Source organism: Odocoileus virginianus, unplaced genomic scaffold (assembly GCF_023699985.2).
Source record: "Odocoileus virginianus isolate 20LAN1187 ecotype Illinois unplaced genomic scaffold, Ovbor_1.2 Unplaced_Contig_27, whole genome shotgun sequence".
NCBI lineage: Eukaryota > Metazoa > Chordata > Mammalia > Artiodactyla > Cervidae > Odocoileus > Odocoileus virginianus.
In genome coordinates this window covers 1,206,857-1,231,061 of record NW_027224344.1, presented here as the reverse complement: position 1 = coordinate 1,231,061, position 24,205 = coordinate 1,206,857, and the positions used below count along the sequence as shown (strand labels likewise).

The 24,205-nt window shown below is 42.6% G+C and overlaps 1 protein-coding gene across 1 annotated transcript in view; it reads right to left on the bottom strand.

The window, feature by feature from the left end:
• Nucleotides 1-24,205, bottom strand: part of LOC110140923 (piezo-type mechanosensitive ion channel component 2) — a 225,108-nt gene that overhangs the window by 61,979 nt on the left and 138,924 nt on the right. Inside the window, 2 exon segments of the mRNA XM_070464537.1 lie at nucleotides 13,899-14,112; nucleotides 15,359-15,569. Of these exon segments, the coding sequence (XP_070320638.1) occupies nucleotides 13,899-14,112; nucleotides 15,359-15,569 (425 nt within the window).

Below are 24,205 nucleotides of genomic sequence, written 5' to 3'. Positions count from 1 at the left end.
CACACTTTTGTACAACAAATCTCTAAACTTGTCATCTTGCAAAACTAAAATCCTGTCCCCATTAAACACTAAAACCCCACCCCATCTTCCCCTCAGCTCTGGGTCACCACCATCCTACCTTCTGTCTCCATCAAGATGATTATGCCATGCACCTGGTAGACTCTAAGTGGAATCACACAGTATCTGTTCTTTAGTGACTGTTTATTTCACTCGGCATAATGTTCTCAAGGTTCATTCACTGGTGTAGCAGGTGTCAGAATTTCTTTCCTTTTGAAGGCTGAATAATATACCATTGTATGGATGGATCACATTTTCTTTATCCATTTCTCCAAGGATGGAGACTTACACCTTTTGGCTATTATCAATAAAGTTGCCATGAACACAGGTGTACAAATACCTTTTTTGAAGATCCCACTTTTGATATTTTTGGCCACATACCCAGAAGTAGAATTGTTGGATCATTTGGTAGTTCCATCTTTAATTGTTTGAGGAACCACTGTACTGTTTCCCACAGTGGCTAAAATCAGTTTATGTTCCCACCAACAGTGCACAGGACTCCAATTTATGTACATCACTGCCATGTTTCAAGTTTTTTGATGGAGCCATCCTTGCGAACGTGACCTTAGACACCATGCTTTTAATTTAGCCTTTTCTTTCAAGAACTCAGAGATCTACAATTCAAGCCCCTCATAGTAACACCTGGAGGCGTATTCTCCAATCAAATACGCCCTCACTAACCAGCTGACACAATATCTTCACAAAACTTCACTGAGAGATAGTCAAGAGGTGAATCTTATTTCAGGAGCTTTTTATTTGTAACTCTGAGTTTTTATCAAGAATCACTTTCTTTAGTCTGAAAAACACCCTTTAATATTAAAAAATATATATATTGTGTGTCATGAAGATCTACTGGTGCCAAACACCCTCAGTTTCATATAAGAACATCTTTATTTGACCATATTTATGTTTTTCCATATATACCTTTGGATATAAAATCACACCTTGATTTTTTTTTCCAGGAGAATGTGAAAGATGTTGTCCTCTAGCATTTAGACTGGCATAATTTCTGATGAGAAGTCTGTGATTCCCTTTCACAAAATGTACTTTCCATTGTGATGCTATTACTATTTTTCTCTATCATTGTTATTCACAATTTAATTGTACTGTGGCTTGGTGTGTCCAGAACCCTGCATTATGGGGTCAAAGGGTGGGGCAGGTGTGGGGGGGACAACCTTGCAGAACAGGGGGCCACCAGCAGACGAGGACAGAATCTCCTCCTCCAAAACCCCATGGTACAGTCAGCACAAGTAAAGGCCAAAAATCTAACTGCTGGCAGGTGGGAAACAGAATTAGTTTTACACTAATTTACAGAATAAGGCAAGGACATGCTGTCAAGAAGGCAAGACAGGTGAGATGTCCACAGAAAATGAGGTTTGAGCTTCCACCCCGCTGAAGGCATTTCCTCAAAGTTCAACAAATGTCTTTGCTGGAAGGAGACTGAATCTAGCTCTCAGTGGTCCTCCCAGCAAGATGCTCCCCTGTCCTTACAGCAGTCCATCTGGGTGAGGACAGACCACTTTTACACACGTGTTCTTGCTGCTCTGGCTTCCAACCACCCTCCCCTCTGCATTGCATCATATGAAAAACACAGCCAGTGTTTAACGTCTTTTTTCATTAGTTTCCTACTTATGCTTTAAACACATTTCCATGCCAAACCCATAGACATTTTTGAGAAACTGGAGTTTGACAGTTTCCGCACAACATTGTTTTCTTAAGCCTGGAAAAACTCTGCATGGAGTCCCCTGGGCTCTGCATCACGCCTTTGAAGTCCTTTCTGGCACACGTGTGTCTTAACAGTCTGCCAGGTTGTTGTAATTGGGCTTAACCCTACACGCATGGAACCCTGCCTTATAATATAAGCATTCTGTCCATGGGACAGTTTTGCACAGGTAGAAGGTGTGTTGTCTTCAGAAAGGGGACAGCTGATGAACACACTGAGGCCATGTGGAAGTTCCTTGCCATTTCACCATTAAAGGCCCACTCCCCTACTTGAGATGATGCCACATCTCAAGAACATTTATATGCTATGAATGTTGTAGATTTATGGTCTATTTTCTGTGTCCAAACACATTTTCACCTCTGAGAGCAGTGTAGAAATGAGTCAGAACCAGGACTTCCAGCACCAGTTGATCATCCCATACGGCTTCTTATGACAAGGCCAAGTTCGGCCCCTAAACCATGCAGCCTTCTATGTTGGGAGCACAGGATGAGAAATATAAAATGTGGGCATTTCTATTACCCACAAACATAATTTTCCCCAGGTAGTTATAATGTAAGCATGGATTTGAATACCTCATTTTAAAGCCCTACATAGTTAATAACCAATGACGTTACAAAGGCAAAAAGAAGGAGACCCAAGCCAACTCCGCAGTTCCCCTGAAAAAATCAGGCTCTATGTTGAATATCTGAGGCCAGCCCTTCTGGGGATCTGCTATTGGCTCCATTATACATATGGATTGAGGCACAAATGAATAAAAAGGTTTGTATGTGGTAGGGTTTATGTATCCAGGTCTGCTGGCTTCAAATCACACCACTCCATTTCTCAGGTGCAGCAAGTGGTGAAATAGGAAAACCCCAAGGGTATCAGGAAACCCTCAGGAAAGGGCATTAGTCATAGGAAGATTCCACTACAGGACACATTTAGTAAATTTGTCCTTTTAAGTGTTGAGTACTGAGTCTATTGAGTACTATAGTTATTGTCGAGGATGTGCAAACAAATAAGATACTATCCCTGTCACCATAGAGAATTCATGATGGTGGGAATACTACTCAAATATGGTGGAATGATTTTAGGAAATGTGCTCTGAGCTGTTCACTCATTGGAAGGTGGTTATCAAGCTTTCCTTCCATAGAACTGTGTTGCCTGGATGATGGGTGCAGAGCGATGATTTGCACCACCCCTTTCTGAGCATCAGAGCAGCAGGCATTACCTCTGAAGGGCACAGGGGCACCTCACTGACCCCATGGGAGGGGTCTCACTCCCCAGTGGGGTAGTTAATTGTTGGCTCTTACATTTTAATTTATTTGAAGGGCACTAAAGAGAAACCTGTGAACTAATGACCAAGGAGTTTCATTTAGTGTCAGAAAGGTCAGAGATATAGAAGGAAAAAGACTGGATAATCCATCTATGGAGGCATGCTCAAACAGGGGAAAGCAAGAAGTCTTCTGTAAGAAAAGTTGTAACTAAAGTTACTCTAGGAAGAAGCCAACACATCTAGAAAAGGAAACAATTGGCAGAAGTCTAGCTAAAGCCCAGATCTTCTCCCTTTAAGTCCACATAAAAGGTTTCTATGTTTTCTAGGATAAAGCCCTAAGTTTCTCAGGTTCACATCATAGGAAACAGCTTTCCATGAAGTGTCCTTGTAATGTGATGCAACAAAAACTATAAGCTTTTCCCATTCTTGGGAATTTTCTCTTTTAGGGAAACATGAATATATTTTAATCGACATGTATCATGAAAGTATGGTAACATTAATCAGTTTCAAACCCAGTGAATCATGGAATGGATTCTAACATCTGGGTTAGAATCTGGGTTTTTTGTTTCTTTTTCTTTTTTTATTCAGGGAAGCAGTTATAAGGAAGGTGAGTGCAATTTTGCATCAATGTTAATATATAAAGTAACAATAATAAGAACTTCAGATTTATTGTCAGATACAATGCAAGTGAGAAGACAGTGAGGGAACATCTTTAAAGTAGCAAAATAAAAGCTATTACCCTAGAATTCTATACCCAGAAAAACTATCTAGCACCAGAAGGTGCACTATAAAAAATGTGAAAAATTATTTTATGCAGAAGAAAAAAACATAGATGGAAATGTGGACATGTGGATAGATTAGGGAAAAAAGACAGTACAAATTCTCTGAATAAATTAAATAATTATTCTCTGCAATAAATTAAATAACATCATCACTGATTCTACAAATATTCAAAAGAAAACAAACTCAACATTATTAGCAACTTTATGCTCATAAATTTGACATCTTACATGCAAAGGAAAATTCCTTGAAAGACACAAATTACTAAAACTCATTCAAGAAGAAATAACCTGAGAATCTTATATTTTTCAGAGAAATTTAATCTGTGCTTAAATACCTTCCCATAAAGACAATTTCAGACTCACATAGCTTCATAAGTGAATTCTTCTTAAGGAAAAATTTAAAAATATAATAAAAAATTTGACACCAACAGGCTATGCCATAGACATTGACAAACTGACTTAAAATTCATATGGAAACATAATGGGCTTAGAATTGCTTAAACAACTTCAAATTAAAAGAAAAGAAAAAAGAAAGTCTGACATTGCTTAAATTCAAGACATTATCAAGCTACAAGTAATCAAGACAGTGACATAAAGATGAAGAGACAAATTGTATAGAATAGTCTACATATAAACCTAACCACACGATTTTCAACAGATGCAAAAGAAAACACAGTCATTTCAATAAATGGTTCTGGACTACTTAACATTAAAGGCAAAACAAACTCTGAGAAGATAAAGAGGAAACGTTTGTGAATTTGGGCTTGACAAATAATTCTTAACTACCACACCAAGAGCATAATTCACAAAAGAACAACTATGAAGTGTATTTCATCAAAACCAAAAACTCTGCTCTTCCAAAGACACTAGTAAAAGGATGATAACCCATAGACTGGGGAAATATTTGCAGAAACATATATGATAATTGATTCATGTCCTGGTTTTCTAAACAACTGTCACAACTCAACTGTAAGAAAACAAAGTTAACATGATTTTTAAAAATGGGTAAAAGGTGAAAGATTTATACAATTTGAAAAGAGTGTGATGAAGAGACAGTAGCATCGACATACAGTCCATAGTGTTGCAAAGAGTTGGACACGACTGAAGTGTCTTAACATGCACGTGTATGTAAAATAGCTAGTTAGTGAAAAGTTCCTATAAAACACAACATGTCCAGCCTGGCACTCTGTGATGACCTAGAGGGGTAGAATGGGGGGAGGGGAAGGAGGCTCAAGAGGGAGGCGATATATGTATAATTATGGCTGATTCTCATTGTTGCACGGCAGAAGTCAACACAACATTGTAAAGCAATTTCCCTTCATTTAAAAATAAATTTTAAAAGACAAATAAAAATGGGTAAAATACTTTGACAGACACTTCATCAGAAAGAAATATGAATGTAAAATTAGCTTATGAAAAAGATCCTCAGCCTCATTAGTCATTAGGGAAATGAATTAAATTAAAACCACAAAGAATTGCCTCTACACAACAATTAGAATGCCCAAATTTAAAAAGATTGACTTTACTAAGAGAGGATGAAAAAAGAAATGAACTCTCACACTGCAAAATGAGACCTGCCTCCTGCCCCACCCAGGATAATAATAATATTAATTATAACAACAATAATAGCAACAGTAACGTTAAAAAGTACATACCACAAGATTTCATTTATAGAAAGTCCTAGAAAATGTACTCTAATCAAGTCAGGGAGAGCCATCAGAGTTTACCTGGGGATGGGATGAAGGAGGATGAAGACAGGAGAGAGATTACAAAGGGGATGATGGTGCTCTTGGGACAGATGGGTATATTCATTCCCTTAATTATGGTGATGGTTTCACGGGTATGATTATGTCAAAACTGATCAAACTGTAAGCTTTGAATTATGCAGTTTATTTCATATCAATTATACATCAAGAAAGCTGTTAAGAAAAACAATTACACTACTTCCACCAAAAATGAATAACTAGCAACTTTATGAAAACCACTGTTAAGTTTTCTCAGGAAGAAAAGCTTCTTTAAAGAAACTCTGAAGAGAAAAATCAAAGCCTCTCAGTTCCCATTTCCAGAGCTAACCTCTTGCTTCTGGGTCAGTTTGTTCAGAACTAAAATGAACACACTGCTATATTTAAAATGGATAACCAATAAGGACCTACTGTACAGAACATAAACTCTGCTCAATGTTATGTGGCAGTCTGGATGGGAGGGGGTTTGGGGAAGAAAGGATACATGTATATGTATGGCTGAGTCCCTTCGCTGTTCACCTGAAACTACCACAACATTGTTAATCAACTACACTCAATACAAAATAAAAAGTTCAAAGTTTGGAAAAAGAAAAAAGAAAAAAATGAAGACAACAACAGCCACAGTTACTGCATAAGTAACATTCTGAACTTCAGGAAGCCAAGCAGTTATGAGGCAATATCCTTCTGTATGTTTGTCCTCAAAATACTTTGCAAGTCAGCCAAATTGGCTTATCTACAGTCTAAAAAATTAATGAGGTGTTACTGCATTGAATTAAAGTCCAGTCCATGAATGAGAATCTTAGCTCTAATAAGCAAGATGGTCACACTTTCCAACAAAACGTTTGATAGCAAAATAATTATGTTCCAAAATGCCCTTTCTTAAAAGATCGCTTTAATTTTTCATCAGCTGTTATCTTAACTTGAAGGATTTGTCCATCTTCCCACCACAAGAACTTTTACCATCATTAATTTGCTATTAATTTTTAAAGTTGAAAGCACTTAAATGTACCATCCAGGCATAGTTTGTAATATGTTCATTAATACTAATCATTTGGAGCAAATGTAGAAAAAAAATAACTGCCAAATCTGCCTAATCTCTATTCCTCTTCATATTTTGAAAGATTAAATGTAAAACGAGTCATCCTTTCACCTGGCAAGGTTCACTGGACCACACTTTATCCTTGAGAGCAGGGACAGCACTTGGGCAGAAAAGCCCTGACTTGCAGTGACCTGTGCAGGTGAGCTGCTCTGTGCAAGCTCCAGAGCTTGACTGCCTTCCAGGTCAGCAAGGAAACCAGGTCACAGGACAGGGTGGGTCCTTCCTGGACACTGGAAGAAGACCCTTCCTGAGAGGCATGCTCAAGAGCAAAGGCGAGACACAGCCAGTCGAGGGTGCACTTCCAGACGCCTAGGTGGGGAGGTTTCAGGTTCAGGTTGGACGGACGTCCTGTGCGGAGGCTTGTCTGCCTGGTCAGGGGCAGTGGCTGCTTTAAACACGATGCCAGGTGTCACTTGGGTGGCAGGGTGACACCCCACCCAGGGACCCCCCTTTCCCAGGGGTCTTGGGTCAACACCATACCCACTCACGGCCCCAGGTGACCATCAGGTTGTGGCGATTCCCCGAATGGACTTGAGGGTCAAGTATTTACATTCTATTGATTTTCCATTTATCTGTGGAAAGTCAATTTGTTTCTCTTGATTCCCAGTTTTTGCCTTTTAGATGAGCACAGATGAAGTGGGTCTGAGATCGGTCACTTAAATCCAAAAAGAAACAAAGTTTGGTTGCTGTTATATTACCCACCACCTGGGCAAACAAAACCATCCGCTACCTAGTGGTGACACCCTTAGCAAAAAGGGGGAGTGTTAACCACAGGTTCATTTACATTCCTCAGCATGCAAATGACCTGCTTGACATTAATTTTCCGCACACGGACCGCTTTCAGATGAAGTTCTCACCAACCTGCCTCCATTAAGAACAATTTCGTCTTTCTGTGCTGTTTCCATTAGCGAGGCTCAGACGGCTCTGATGAGGAGGCAGCACCATGGCTGTCCCAGGTGAGGATGCAAACACACTAGAACAAGCCGCATTAGACAATCACCTGCAAAGCCAACAGCATCAGACACAACACAAAAGTGACTGCGCTGTGTCACTTTCTAGGAGCCCACTGGCTTCTCCAAACCAGAAGAAAAACACAGAAAAAAAGCATCAGGGCAATTAAGACTCCTGACACATTACTGACATTTTAATGACTAGTGTAAGAATAGGACAAATATAATAAATAATACTGTACTTTTCGTGTTTACTTTTCATTTTTTTTATTTTGTTACAGAATGGTTAAATATTGCTGAAGTTTGAGGCTTTGGCTTTTCTTTCATATACTGTTTTAACACCGGAATAAACATGTTTTTCCTTCACTAAACAAAGCTCATTTTCTTATTGTGATTTGTTGACACAGGACATGGAAAGGCCGACATGGGACAAGTTGTTGTGTATTTATTTAATAGAGAATGCTGCCTCCACAGGGAATGGCCTGAATCTCTCCCATTCCTTCCCACAATTCTTGTTCATTTTCAAACTGCAGGATCTAAGGTGGAAAAAAAAAAAAGCAGCAAAACAACAAAATGAATTTGAGAAAAGAAGTCCTACCCCTGCAGTATAGAGAAAGTGACTGTGACTGTCGCAGAGAAAGTGCAGAGGTTGGAATGACAGCCAGTCAGAGATGATGAGATGCGACTTTGAGGGCTATTCGGTCACCCCCATATGAGTGCTCACTGTGCACAAATGTTCATGACACACAGAAGAAGAAAACCTACAAGTTCCATCACTCTCAGTCATGACTATGGAAACAGCAGACGCTGACTCCCTAGCCAAGCCTTCCACCTAGCCCACGTTGGAACGTTTGCTGCAATTGTCCAGATAATTTTGGTGAGAAAAAAAGGACCTCCCCCCACCACTCCCACGTTGCCCAGGGCTGTCTTTACATGAGTTCACCTCAGAATTACTTGCAGTGTCATCTTTGCAAGGAAACAGTCAACAGTGAGTTGACACTATTAAAACTGGCTTTTTGTAAAGTCACCAGCAAGTAGATGTTTGTTTACAGCACTCAACACATTTCAGCTCACATTCAAGGACACCACAGAGCAAGTCAGATCCACCTGCCTCGGTCCTATCCTCCACCCAGTGCACATCTCACACTTTGCGTGCAGAAAACCCACAGGATACAAGCTGGCTGGGACTGGTGGCTTTATCACAGAGGGGAACCCAGGTGAGGACTCTGAACCCTGACCTTTGCCTCCTGGCCTTCAAAGTGTTAGGTGTTTGCTGTCTACAGAAATTCCCGAGGAAACACAAAACCTTTGGAAAGTCCCATACTTGGGATTAACTAAACCAAATTTTGTTTAGTCTGCCATCATCCTTAGGGAGACCTGCCAGAATACGTTGGAACTGGGCTCTATTCCATTAAACAAACTGTGCTGAGTGGTATGTTATCTGTCTTTTGTAAGTTATGTGGATTAGCTTTAAAGCTTTATTGTGCTGGATCAACTTCACAAGAGGGGGCACTGAATTTTTTATGGTTTATAACCATGTGAACCATATAATCCAGTGTCTCATATCCTACTCTCACTCTGCCTTAACCTTCCCAAGTGTTATTTGCACCAGTCATGTCCTACTGTTTGTGACCCTATGGACTACAGCCCGCCAGGCTCCTCTGTCCATGGGATTCTCCAGGCAAGAATATTGGGATGGGTAGCCATTTCCTTCTCCAAGGGCTCTTCCCAACCTAGGGATTGAACCCAGGTCTCCCACATCGCAGGCAGATTCTTTACCATCTGAGCCACCTCAGAAGCCCAACCTTCCCATAGGTAAGCTCATAACTATCAGAAAAGAGCCCTGAACTTTGTTTTGGAGAATTTGGACAGTTCTGTGCACAAACAGGTGGGAATCACTAATTTTTCCTCAGGCAGCCCTCCTCCCTGTCCCTTCTCTACATCCTCCCAGTCTCCTGTCTGCCCTGCCCACCTGCTCCACAGGCTTCCCCGGCTAGAACCTTTGAGGAGCTCCACCCAGTTGTGAGTGGAGTTGGAAGGAATGATATGATCTCTTGGGACTCTTGGGTTGAAAGAAGACATCACTCTAGAGAAACACAAGCCTGCAGAGGTGTGCTCCACACAGGAGCCGGATTTCAGGTCACAACACCTGCGTGAAGACCTGTGAAGTAACGTGGTGTGGTCCCAGGACCAGGGAAACCTCCATGCCCTCCCGCAGAGCAGAGCACTAGTTAGCCCGGCAGAGGCTCCCACACAGCTGAGGGACCCTGGGGCTGCTTCCGCTCATTATGAGTTTCTCCTAAGTTCCTAAGTAACATGGATGCTCAAGAGAGCAAAAATGAAGAATCTAAATCTCCTGGGCCAGAAATCAAGGACTGACTACATTACAGCATAGCTACACAGTCAAACACAATCAAAAGCTTTGCAGTCCATGAAAAATCACACTTTAGAAGAACATTTCATGACATGAAGAGATGCAGAAATTGCACAGGGCAAGTTTCAAAATGGCCTGTGAACCATACTGTGCAACAGTCAAGCATCATGATTCAAAGTCTGTTTGTAAAAAGCACAATTTATGCACAGGAAAAGCACTGGGAGAATACAGACCAAAAATGAACAGTATTTCTGGGAGTTTTCTAGGATTTCTAGGATAATTTTTTAAAGTTTTTTAAATTTTAATAAAGTTTTATTTTTATTTTTTATAAATTTTATAATTTTAAAAAGTTTTTATAATTTTTTAATAATTTCTAGGATTATTTTTAAAGTATTTTTCCTGATTCCTTTTTACACTTTTCCAAACAATCACCCACAAGCATCTTAATGATAAACAAATCAATTCACTATTTCTAAAAGTATTCTAAATATATTCTAAAAATAAAGCTAACCTTCACCAGAAAGCCTATTTAAAAGCTTACAAGAAGACAAAAACGACGTGGATTGTTTTGAGGACAGCCACATCCGAAGCTAGATACATGGACTGGAGTCTCTGTGGTTGTGAAATTTGTGACAAATGCCCATGCAAGATGACTTTTTCTTCCTGATTGTCTGAAGTTTGTTTTCTGCCAGCTCAGTTGGTGGATAGCAATGCGTTGAAATTACGCCTTAAGAAAAAGCTATCGTTTAAAATACGTAAATTTCCAAGCTTTCAAAGGCTAAAAGGCAATGTCCTACTTTCACCAAGTTAATGGAGGAAGAAACTACAATAAGGCAGCTACATGCAAACGTATGTGTATACATACACATATATATGTATATATAAATGTATATATATGGCATTGTTTAGCTCAAACTATCTATACTCTGATAAACCACCTAACTTCTAACGACTCTATAAGAGTATGGTGATGAAGCTTTTAAACTTTTTAAAGGTATTATCTTCAAAGTGTCTATAATAACTTACAACCATAATTTTAAGTTTGAGGTAATCCCAATGAAAGATAAAGATGGTAAGTTATTACACTATTAGGACTGCTATTATCCACACACTTGGTTGGCAAGTCTGGTTTACCACCTGTTGTAACTAGTGAGCTAATAATGATTTTTGCATTTTTAAGTGGTTGGGAAAAATCAAAATAGTATTTCATGAAATGTGAAAATATTTTGAAATCCGAAGTTCAGTGTCCACAGAGTTTTGCTAGAACCTAGACAAAACCTTAAAATCTAGTACAGGGCTACTTTTGCACTAAAATGGAAGAATTCTTCCTGGAAGAACTATCAACAGAGACCATAGGCCTGCAAAATCTAAAATATTTACTAACTGATCCTTTACAGAAAAGGTGTTTTCAAGGTGGTTCAGAATAGTCTTTGTATTTCCTATTATCAGTCTCTAGATGGCAGAAAAGAGCCTTAAATTGGGGTGTGTGGCGCGACCACAGCCCCATAGAAGGTATACAACTTACATTTCCAATTAAATCATCCCTTAAAAGTCCAACAGTGCAAAACTTTTTGCTCTATGTGTTCAATAAAACCAAAAATTAAACTTCTAGTAGAACAGAAATATTCACTCAGTCTGGAACTAATGATCTTGCAACAGTAAAAACATTTTTCTATATGTGTTCAATAAAACAAAAATCATATGTGTAGAAGAAACTAAAAGACTCACTCAGCCTAGAACTAATGTCTGCACTGAAATTTTGTATCTATCCACTTCTGCTTAAAATAAATATTATGTAAATCCACATCATTAAAGAGACTTCTCAGTGCCCCCCAGCTTTATTGAGGTACAATTGACGTGTGAAATTGTAGTATATTTAAAGTGGACAGCATGATGCTTTGATATAAGCATAGATTGTAAACTGATGCGTAGAACCTCAATCAAGTTAATAATCACTTCACATAGCTACTCTTTTTCTTTTCTTTTTCGTGGTATGAAGGTTTAAGGTCTATTCTCAGCACATGTCAGTACAATGTTATTACAATGCATTGCTACTACTACAGTGCCCCGTATATAGATCCTCAGAATTTACTAATCTCATATCTGAAAATACGTACCTTTTTCCACCTCTGCCTATACTCCCCACCCTCCAGCGCTTAGCAACCGCCACTCCCCACTCTGTTTCTAGGTTTGACTTTCTGTTTAGATTCCACATAGGGGTGAGGTCATACAGTATTCCTCTTTCTCTGACTTATTTCACTCAGCACAATGCCCTCCAGGTTCATCCAGGTTGTTGCAAATAGCAGGACTTCCTTCTTTTTCATGGCCAAGTAACATTCCTTATGTGCTGTGCTTAGTCGCTCAGTCGTGTCCAACTCTTTGCAACCCCATGGACTGTAGCCCGCCAGGCTCCTCTGTCCATGTGATTTCCCAGGCAAAAATGCTGGGAGTGGGTTGCCATTTCCTCCCCCAGAACATTCCTTATATATGTATACTATTCTTTCTTTTGTCATTTGTCCATCAACAAACACCTAGATGTTTCCATGTCTTGGCTCCTCTGTTTTTCATGTCCATGTATCCTAAAGAATTCACCCAGTATCTTCTAAAATAATGACATTTTCCCATATAACCACACACAACCATGCACCTAAGAACTAACAGGAAGTCTGTACTATCAGCTAATGACCAGTGAATATTGAAATTTCCCCATTTAATCTCAAAAGGATTTGTCCTTAAACTGAGATGTGATCCAGAGTTTGGCTTCTCATCTGTCTGCAGGCTTCCTTGCTTCTCCTTTGAAGTAAAACAGTCTCTGCCAACACCCTTCACACACACTTCTTTTTCAGAATGCTGATTTTTTAAGAGACCAGGTCGTTTTCCTTACATTCTACATTCTGGATTTAATGACTGCTTCCCTGTGGAGTCAATTAAACCACATTCCTGCCCCTTATATTTCCTGGAAATTGGAGGTTAGGTCTAAAGTCTTAATTATACAGTGCCTCGTTCCCCACACTGTATCCAGCCTAGAAGTCTGAAACGTCAAGAGACCCCACTCTGGTAAAGTTTGTTTGGGTCAACTGGTCAAGGTGCTGACTACCCCAGAAGGGGCTTAGCAAATGATCAGTGAGCTTACACTCTATCATCCTTGTAAAGAATCTTCATCCCAGGAGCCTCTAAGTCATGGTTTCAATTTGTGAATAGACTTAAGTATCTCATGAAGAATTGGTAAATGGTAGTTTTCTAATTCTAGCACTCCTTTCCCTTCATTAGCTAGTGACATCCTGTCAGGAGGAGTTTTCCCTCATTAACTGAGAACAGCCTAGAATTCCTTCCAAAGAGTCAAAATAAATGCTGGGTTCTTTACCTTGAATTCCCATTTTCATATAAGACTTTGGGATAATAGTCAACTTCAACTGAAGCACATAAAATCTCTCTCTCTCTCTCTCTCTCTCTCTCTCTTTCTCACACACACACACACACACACCATAGACTCATGTGTTTTTACTTTTACATTTTTATGGTCACTCAGTTCTTTTTGACCCTCAATTTGTCCTCTGTTTGCCCTCAAGAGCACCCTCCCACGGATGCTCTGATATGTCCTTCTTATTCTTTGCTGTAAAACATTCTCCCTGGTCTCCTTCCTCAACTGAGACCATGTGTCTGCTCTTTGTTGCAAACAACAGCTTCCCTCCGCTTCACCCCAGCAGCAACCCCACCAGAAGCAACACCTCTTCCCTCCAGACTGGGTAGCCAACACATTCAAGGCAGAGACTGTGTCCCCAGCCCCACCAAAGCCCGGCTGACCTACCAGTGGGCATCAGAAGAAACTTAGCAGATTCTCAGGGCCCGGTAGGGGCCTCCCAAGGGCTTGAGGATTATCTTACGGAACCGTCAAATGTCCAGCGATGCCTCTTACCTGGCGTAGTAGTCGTTGGGGGGAACGGCTTCCTGGAAGAACTGAAACTGGTACAGATAGAGCCCGATCAGGTGTCCCGCAGTGAAGATGGCCAGCAGGACGCAGAGACAGCTGAACAGCAAGGGGTCGAAGGTCCGGCACCAGGACCACCAGGTACACAGGCCCAGGAACACGAAGAAGTACACGGACGAGGTCAGAGAGGGCAGCATCATCCCTGCGGGGGCAGGGGCGGGGCACGTGTGAGAAACGTGGAGAGGAGGAAACCCCGCACAGCTCAGCCTCCCTCACTGCTGGGGATGATGAGGAATTCCTCCTATGCTTGTAGTAAAATGCATCACACTCCCTTGATGAAATCAGAATTAGTGCTATTTGTATTGTGAAAAAAAGTCACAGGTAAAGTGAAATTTATAAACATGAGGAAATATTAAATGATGAAGAAACCCTACCTGTGGCACTTGAGCCTGGACAACAAACATTCACTTCTCCAACCAGTAGAATTTAGCATGTTTATTTGCCTGTTTCCATTTTCTATTTCTCCCCCAGTTTTTCAGGAATACTGTATGTCTGTTTTAACTGTCCTCGATAAATTTTTAAAATAATGATTTACTTTTGCTTGTCTGTTGATGAGGGTTCATGATAATATTGCATTCAGTGGCAGATAAAACCTCACTAAATCTTTGTCCTGCCCGACAAAATGTGATTCGCTCTATCACTAAAAGTGGAAATGTCAAATGAAATCATTCCTTCATAGGCATTTAAAAACTTTGCAGGGAGCACTTTGAAACAACTTCTTATTAAAGTCCTGAGTTACATTTCTTGAGAAATACTCTTCACTTTTCTATCTTTTAACTCTCCCATGGAAAAACAGTTGCTTCATCTCGTGAAACTTCACAGAAGCAGGATGGAATAAAGTTCACAGCAGCTCTGGGGCAATGGGGACGGGGCAAAGATGGAGATAAGGTTTTTATGGACGGAGCAGCCTGCAGCCAACAGGGAAAGGAAGTGGGCGTGTGTGCTGGGAGATTACCATCTAACCGTGGAAGAAGAAAAGTTAAATTAAGAGACCTACTGATTCAGTGTAAACCGACAAGCTTCCGAAAGCCCATGTGTAGCTCTGGATGGGGACAGAAAAGGGTCTCTTGTCACAGATCACCACCTACAGACTCTGAGGGAGGTGACAGTGGTCCTGTTGGTCACGTAGAAAGCAACACCACCTAACTGCTACGGGAAAAGACTGCTTTACAGAGCTTAACAAAAACCATCTAATACATTAAACCTACAGCTGAACGGGAAAAGCTGTGTGTGTGTGTGTGTGTGTGTGTGTGTGTGTGTGTGGTTTGTAAACGTGGCCAGTTTCACAAAGCTAGAGTTATGATTTTGTTGCTGCAGAATAGAACTGTTTCCTTCTTTCATCATTCGCCAGCTCGCTCCTGTGCACCCCAGTACTTGGAGGCTCTCACCTGATGAACCCAGTAAAATCGTCACAACAACCTTCCCTGCAGTGGTTATCATGTTGCCAATAAACTCCTTCAGCTTGGAGGCCACGGAGGCCAGCCTGCGGAAGAGTTTTAATTTCGTGCTTTCCTCCAAGTCGCCTTCAGCACCGTCTCCTTCATCTAAGTCCTCTTCATAGATCAGGGCCTCTTCGGAGTCTATTTTTTCTCCTCCAGCCTAAATAAATGAAAAACAGAAAACACTGCAGTCTCTGCCTATCCACCCAGAATATTACATGGTTTGTAATTTACCGGTAGGTCAGTGAGGTGAATTTCAGAAATGAGGAAAACATGCAGACTACCACTCAACCACGTAAGCCCCCTCAAGTCTCTGGTGGTCCCTGTGTGAAGCCCAAAGAACTTTGATCTTTCTTCAAGGCATAAACAGGAAGCATCGCTAATGACAGGGTCCCCAACAGCAGGTCATCTCACCTACACGAGCTCATTTTATTTTACACACAGAAGCCAAAACTGTCTGAAACACCTATTCATAACTTAGCTTTCAGCAATCTGGGTTTGGTTCCCCAGATTTACTTAATGTGCCACTAAGGTGATGGGAAGTTTGATGAATGGGCTTAAACGGAAAGGATGGGCCAGATCAGCGCTGAGGAAATCCCTTCTCTTTCTGGAGTTTATCTTTGTTCACTATTTTAGTATTTCCTGCCCGTGGGAGGACGAGTGGTCCCGGCTACTTGGCTAAATAAACAGTCGCTTCCTATCTCATCCATTTAGAGAACTGTGCACGGGTCCAATCCCAGGCCACGTGGGACCTCAGGACCACCACTAGAGATTCAGAAGGAAACACATGCACAGCACATACACACTTACATGGATTATTTTAAACTGTGTATACCATGGGCTTTTTTGTTCATTTTGAAAGAATACATAAAATTTTTTTTTGGATAATTACAATCTTTCCCTGGAAGGGTTAGGATTTTTTTTTAAGGAATTATAAATATAAACCATTCCGTTAAGATAAAAGGAGCCTGTCTCAGATGCAGGACAGGCTTCATCTTGAAAAGACAGCAGCTTCTGCAGAGTCAGACAACTCTGAGGCCCAGATCAGACATCGAGTCCAAGCAGTAACCTGTTTGCTTCATTTTCCCATTTTAAAGTTTCTTTCTTTTTAAAAATTTTTATTGAATGAAAGATCCTTTAAACTCTACGGTGCTTTACAGTTTCAAAGATTTCACATATGATTTCATCTAATTCCATAAGTCTTTTTTCCCTACCCCACTACTAACTGCTAGTTTGTTCTCTACACGTGCATGCCTACTTCTTTTTTGTTTCATTCACTAGCTTGTTGTATTTTTTATAGTTCACAGATAAAGTGATATCAAACAGTACTTATCTTTCTCTGACTTATTTTACTGAGCATAATGCCCTTCAAGTTCATCCATGTTGCTGCAAATGGTATTACATCATTTTGTGGCTGAGTAATATCCTATTGTGTGTGTGTGTGTGTGTGTGTGTGTGTGTGTGTGTATACACCACGTCTTCTTTATCCATTCATCTGTTGATGAACGTTTAGGTTGCTTCTCTATCTTGGCTGTCGTAAATAGTGCTGCTGTGAACACTGGGGTACCTATTTCTTTTCCAATTAAGGTCTTTGGTTTTTTTTCAGATATATATTTATATATACATATGTATATATTTCTTGATATGCTTAATTCAGAATTATATAATATTCACTGCTGGTGTCTCAGCTTCCATCTCACTGGAGGAAGATGGGCATAGGAGGCTGGTGCACAGCTCAGTAAGTGCTGAGTGACCTGAGGGCTCAGACCTGCTATTTGCCTGGGTGGATACCAGCCACTTGGGATTTACACTGGCTGTTAATGAAGCCAAGGCTACAGGATGCACTCCCACCCCTGTGCACGCATACACACACACACACACACACACACACACGCACACCACACATACACACACACACACACACGAGGATGTAATCCCAGGCTATTCAAGTCTGTATACCCAAATTGTGCATTATACTGTATTTCATCATAGCACATCTGTACTTTTTCCAGAAGGAAGAAGAATGTCTTAGGCTTGTGCATGAAGATTTTTCAATCTGCTCAGAGCCCATTATGCCTCAATGTCACTAGTATGAGACAGAAGAGCACACACACTAGTAAGAGATACAAATAAGTCAACAACGAAATATCTCACAGAGACACTTGCTATTCCAAGAATTAAAACAGAGTGATGTGATTGAAGGAGTCAGGGCGGCTGTTTTAGATTCTGAGTTCAGGGAGAGCCTCTCTGAGGAGGTGACATTTAAGCTGAGCTCTGAATGTCACAGAGCCACCAGCCATGGGGAAATTCTAGCCAGAGCCTTCCAGGCAGCAGGAAGGGCTGGCCAAGCCTCCATAGCGCATCCCCAGACCCACTTCCTGTTACCCCTGCTCCTCCTCCTCACTATCAGCTGATGCCCCTGCATCCCACCTCATAGAGACATGGGGCTGAGCTCCAGTCAGTGCAACACCAGCAGCCCCACCTGGGATGATGGGAGAGCTACAGAGCTGGGGTACCAGGAGGAAAGCCCACCACCCCCTGCCCTGCGTCACCTACAGAGGGAGTTTCGAAGCAAAACTCTTTGAGAGGTGGCTGGACTCAGAGCAGGACTTGACTGATGCTTCACTTCTCTTGAACCCAAGATCAGAGGACTCTGATCACCAACCACTCCACCCAGTGAGGGGGACAAGGGGATCCCTTTCCTAGAGCAACTCCAGCAGCTGCAGTAGGGGAAGAGCAAGGGGGCCCTGCAGCCAGGAGGCTGTGCTGGTGGAAGAAGGGGTGGGGAGTGGAGCTGAAGAGGGTTCACGTCTTGGGCGAGCATCTCATAAGTCCAGTCAGCAGACCCCAGTTGGTAAAGTTCACATGGCAGGAGGAGGGAAGAAGGAGAATCAGAGGGAGCTCTTGTCTCTGTGGACGAGGTCAGGATGACCAGACATGGAGCAAGTTGGGAAGCCAGTTCTAAGGTGGAAGTATCACGGGGGCAGCTAGTGAGGAACCTGGAGTGTAGACAGAGGTGAGAATTGGAGAGGTCTACCTGAGGCTCACTGTCAAAGCAGGATCTGATGAGGTGACCTGGAGAGAGAACACAAAGCTGCCTACCTGTTGGAGTTGCCACACCTGGGACCAGTCTCTCTCTCCAACTTTATCCTCATCTTTTGGCCCAGAAACATCACACAGAGAGAAACATGTAGAGAACCTGGATTCCACAGGCTCTCTGCCTTGGGATGTGCTGTCCCCACACCGGGGAAGCCCCTCCCCAGCATCCAAGTCCCCGGCTCCCAGGCCAACTTTCTTTCAACTTCTCCATCTCCCAAAGCTGAGTTGCTGTGGGGACTGATCCAGGGATACTGTTGCTATGACACCCACATCATCACACACATGGGCATTTGTTGCTTAATACTCCTTGTACAGCAGGTGGGCAACATCCTAAAAATGCCTCTAGAGGAAGAAGATTAGTCCAAAACCTTCAGTCTCCGTACTTGACCAAGGAGACAGAGAGAGGGTACACAGCTAGTGTTGCCTGGGTCATAGTCAGAACACACTCCTAACTTTCACAATAAATGACTTATTGCTCAATTACGGAATTGCTACGGATGTAGATTAAATCAGATAGAAATCTCTAGTCAAGAACCTTCTCGAGTTTAGATGAATGCACTTCCCCGACCTCTCCTGGGCGGGACAGGGACCCTGTGATTTTTATAAACAGACCAGTGTACTTGAGGTTTTTCAGCATTTTTGTACTGGAATCCCTGGGGCTTTCAGTTGAAAACACTTTCTAAACCTGCCAAACTGAGAGGGAGCCAAAAGTGAGCCCCACCATCCCAGCTGGGGCCAGAAGTGCCATTAGTCATGTCAGGTTGGTCTTCTCCCTGAAATGATCCATCTGGAGCAGCGTAAACACCGACGCCCTAGAAGCCCCTCGGCTCACTCACCAGCAAGCAGGCTGGGCTGCTGGAGCTGAAATGTGTCCCCACATTGGAACTCAACTGGATCCTAGCCGTGGAGCTAAGAAGGAGTACATGCTAAGTCGCTTCAGTCCTGTCTGACTCTTTGCAACCCCATGGGGTGTAGCCCACCAGGCTCCTTTGTCCATGGGATTTTCCAGGCAAGAATACTGAAGTGGGTTGCCATGCTCTCCTCCAGGGGATCTTCCCGACCCAGGGATTGAACTCCTACCGTCTCCTGCATTGGTAGGCAGGTTCTTAACCATTAGCGCCACCTGGGAAGGGCTTCCCTGGTGGTTCATCTGGTAAAGAATCTGCCTGCAATGCAGGAGACCTGGGTTCAATCCCTAGATCAGGAAGATCTCCTCCAGAAGGGAATGGCAACCGACTACAGTATTCTTGCCTGGAGAAGCATGCTTAAACTTTGTCTTTCAGTTTCTTCATAAGAAGGAATAGCTGTAAATAAAGATTTATTTTTTTAGTTCTTGAGCTATCTTAGAAACGAAAGATAAAGAAAGCATTTATAGTTTAAAAAGCCTAATAAAATATTACATATCAGCATTTTCCAGGTTGAAGTCCATAGCTTATATAAATAAATGTAAGTGCTTTGACTCATCTTCTTTAGAAGTCTCTGACTTCAAAATGTGCCAGAAGTACTCAGGTAGCATCTCATGTCATGTGAGGACACTCCAAGTGCTATGGAGTCAACTGGGTGTGAGGTCATGGTTCCCTGAGCCTGGACCCAAGCCTCCATGCCTCATCCCATTACGGCGTCCAGCCCTGCAGCCTCATCCCCAGCAGTCAAGCCTTAGCAGTTACTCCCACTCAGTTCTGGACCAGGAAGATACCATCAATTACTTCTAGTAGAACCCAGATGTTCATTTTTCCTTACCCCCAAGCACTAAATGAGTCTACCTGTCTTGGACTAAATCCAAGGCTCACCTGGGGCTCTTTAAGAGGCCAGGTTACCAGACTCCACCTCACAGTTCCTGAATCAAGAACTCCAGGAGTGAGTCCCAGGAACTTGTCTGATTAAAGTGCTGCATGAGATGATGTGGAAGCAGGCAGCTTAGAATCCACACTCTTCCTGATACCTGTGACCCTGGACAAACTCACCCCCTTGGAAGCCTTGTGTTTGAGTTGGATGCCAGGTAGACTCCCTTGACTGGAAAACATATTGAGGTAATTTATCTAATGGCATCTCCTTCTGATTTCAGACAAACTTTAGATGTAAGCCCAGAGCTCCTCAGGTCGTGGACTCCATCCTCCTCTTTCTTGTGGCTTAAACCATGCTCGAAAAGATGCTTTGATGGGAGAGCATCAGAGGTACAGATAATGAGCCAGCAGATCCAGAGGCAAAGGCAACACTTTCTTAAAATGTTGCAAGTTATTTACTCATTGTTTATTATTGAAAGTTAACAATTTATCTTCATGGAGTGGAGTCATCTCAACAGAAGAGTCCATGGAAGGAAGAGGCAAGGGCTGTGACTCATCGCCAAAGACAAACGTCCACCATCCTCCACAGTGTCCCCATGGACGCAGTGCCTAGAGAGCTCTGGAGCCATGCTGGCAGGGGTCATGTGCATCACATAAGCCTATCGTGACAGCATCGTGCAGACGAAGCCAAGATTTTATTCTGTTACCAAGCTTATTTTAGGAAGATTACTTTTCCAAATATATAAGCACAGTTAAACTGTTCCCTGCTCCATTTGGAAGAGTGAGTATAGAGATATATGCTTTCAACCACTTCCTATAGAGAAATATAAGTTCAATAAAGGACAAGCTAAGACAGACCAAGTTAGCAGGCAGCAACCTGCTAGGCTAGCCAGGACCACAGGCCTCAGGAGCTTTAATAAAACAATCCTGGTATAACCACACATTCGCCTGCCTCCCAGAATTCTGACTGAACATATCTGGGATGCAGTCTGCACCTGGACCTTTACAAACTCCCAGGTCAAGGTCAGTTCAAAGTGGTGAGGAAGGAAGAGCCTGAACCCACCTCCTCCCATGGACATGACAAATATGTTCACAGGAGGAGATAACTACAAATATGCAGTTACACATGGGTCGATTTTCCCTGGAAAGGACCTGAGAACTAGCTGAACACCTGATCCACAGAAGAGACAGGAAGGGCCACACCTAGGCAGATAGGGGAGGCATGAGGTTGAACTTGCCCCGAGAGAGGTGAAATGCCCAGAGTGTAACACCTTCTGAGACTGTCTGCAAGGGACAGTCATTTGTGAATCCAAAGACATCTACTGGAGGGTGGGGGAAGGAAGACACTGCCCAGAGACTGAGGCACCACTGTGTTCCCACCTAAGTCAAGTCATTCTCCCCCCGTCTTCCCAAAGCAAGGGAGCAAGTCCGGCCCCCACACCCTCTGGCTGAGCCCAGCAGGAGCATACACAGTGCATATGGGGACATGCCCTGGTGGCCAGTAGGACTGGAGACCCTGAGCCCCATGGGACAGTAACAACCAGAGAGACAGCTCTTATCAGGCCACCACCGCTAGGCACTGCAGGACAGCAGACAAACACAACCCCAAGCTTCCTGTGAAAAAGATCCATCTGTGAAACCTAGAGCCTCAGGTTTCCCTCACACCTGGTGGTGAAGGAGGGGCCCCCGGGGAAGTGAGCCATGAGACATCATCCTCGAACCCCCGTGGCCTTGCTGCCACTCAGCCAGACTCCAGAAGGAGCTTGTGTAACCCTCAAGAGTCCCAATTTCTGCAACTGTTGCCCAGAGGACACCTCCAAAGCCTACATCTGGAGAGCAGCAGGGAGTACAGTCACGGCCCCGGTACTGTATGTGTCTCCATGCTTTAGAAGCTGCTGCCGTCTGAAGGCCTGGCTTTGGCCTGAGTGCTGAAGGAGAATCTCTACCCCATCAAGCACTGACAGGTCCCAACATGCCCTCAACAACAGGGCTGCCTCAGGGATAAATTAGGTGTGTAGACAACTACAAAGATTTGAGAGATAGCCGAGCTAAGGTGGTGCTAGTGGTAAAAAAATAAACCCACCTGCCAATGCAGGAGACATGAAATACAGGCTCTATCCCTGGGTTAGAAAGATTCTCTGAAGAAGGAAATGGCAATTCACTCCAGTATTCTTGCCTAGAGAATCCCATGGACAGAGGAGCCTGGTGGGCTACGGTCCATGGGGTCACAAAGAATCAGACACAACTGAAGTGACTAAGCACAGACAGATGCACTAAGTAAGGGTTGAAGAAGAAAGCCACACCTTCAAGACTGAGAGGCAGCAGTTTTGCCTACTTCATAGAAACAGAGAGTCAGCAAAATGAGGAAATATGTTAAAAAAAAAAAAAGACAAAAACCTCAAAACCAAGGCAAAACCTCAGAAAAAGACCTTAATGATATGGAGATAAGTAATCTCTCTGATAAAGAATTCAAGTGAAGTGAAATTCGGTCAGTAGTGTCTGACTCTTTGTGACCCCATGGACTGTAGCCCACCAGGCTCCTCTGTCCATGGGATTCTCCAGGCCAGAATACTGGAGTGGGTAGCTATTCCCTTCTCCAGAGGATCTTCCCAACCCAGGGAAAGAACCCAAGGTCTCCCGCATTGCAGGCAGATTCCTTACTGCCTGAACCACCAGGGAAGTCCAAAGAATTTAAAGCTGTGGTCAAAAGATGCTCCCTGACCTTGGGAGAAGGATGAATACAGTGAGAACTTCAACAAAGACTTCGAATATATAAAAAAAGAACCAGTCATTGCTGAAGAAATTAAGAAAGTAATCGTGCTTATAACTGCATCAAAAAGAATAAAATACCTAGAAATAAATTTAACCAAGGAGGTGAAAGACCTGTATTCTGAAAACTATAAGACACTGATGAAAGAAAATGAAGATGACACAAATAAATGGAAAGATATACTATGCTCAAGGATTGGTAGAATTAGCATTGCTAAAATGGCCATACCACTCAAAGCAATATAGATTCAATGCAATATCAAATGGTAAAGGATCTGCCTGCAATGCAGGAAACTCAGGTTTGATCCCTGGGTTGGGAAGATCCACTGGAGAAGGGAATGACTACTCCAGTATTCTTGCCTAGTCTTGCTTGGAGAACCCCATGGATACAGCAGCCTGGAGGGTTACACTCCATGGAGTCACAGAGTCAGACATGACTGAGCAACTAAGCACACACACACACACACACACACACACACACACACACACACACCAAGTAGCAATGGCATTTTTCAAGGAACTAGAACAAAAACTCCTAAGTTTTTATGGAACCACAAAAACCCCCAAAGAGCCAAAACAATCTCGAGGCAGAACAAAAATGAGAGGTATCATACTCTAATTTCAAACTATATTACAAACCTACAGAAATCAAAACAGAATGGTACTGGGATAAAATACATACATAGAGATCAATGGAACACAATAGAAAGCCCAGAAAAAAACCCACCTATTTATGATCAATTGGAAGGACTGATGCTGAAGCTGAAACTCCAGTACTTTGGCCACCTCATGTGAAGAGTTGAGTCACTGGAAAAGACACTGATGCTGGGAGGGATTGGGGGCAGGAGGAGAAGGGGATGACAGAAGATGAGATGGCTGGGTGGCATCACCGACTCAATGGACATGAGTTTGAGTAAACTCCGGGAGTTGGTGATGGACAGGGAGGCCTGACATGCTGCAATTCATGGAGTCACAAAGAGTCGGACACAACTGAGCTACTGAACTGAACTGAACTGAACTGAATCTATGACAAAGCAGGCAAGAATGTACAATGGAGAAAAGACAGTCTCTTCAGTGCTCTTGTGAAAACTGGACAGATACCTGCAAAAGAATGAAACTGGACCACTCTCATACCATATGCAGA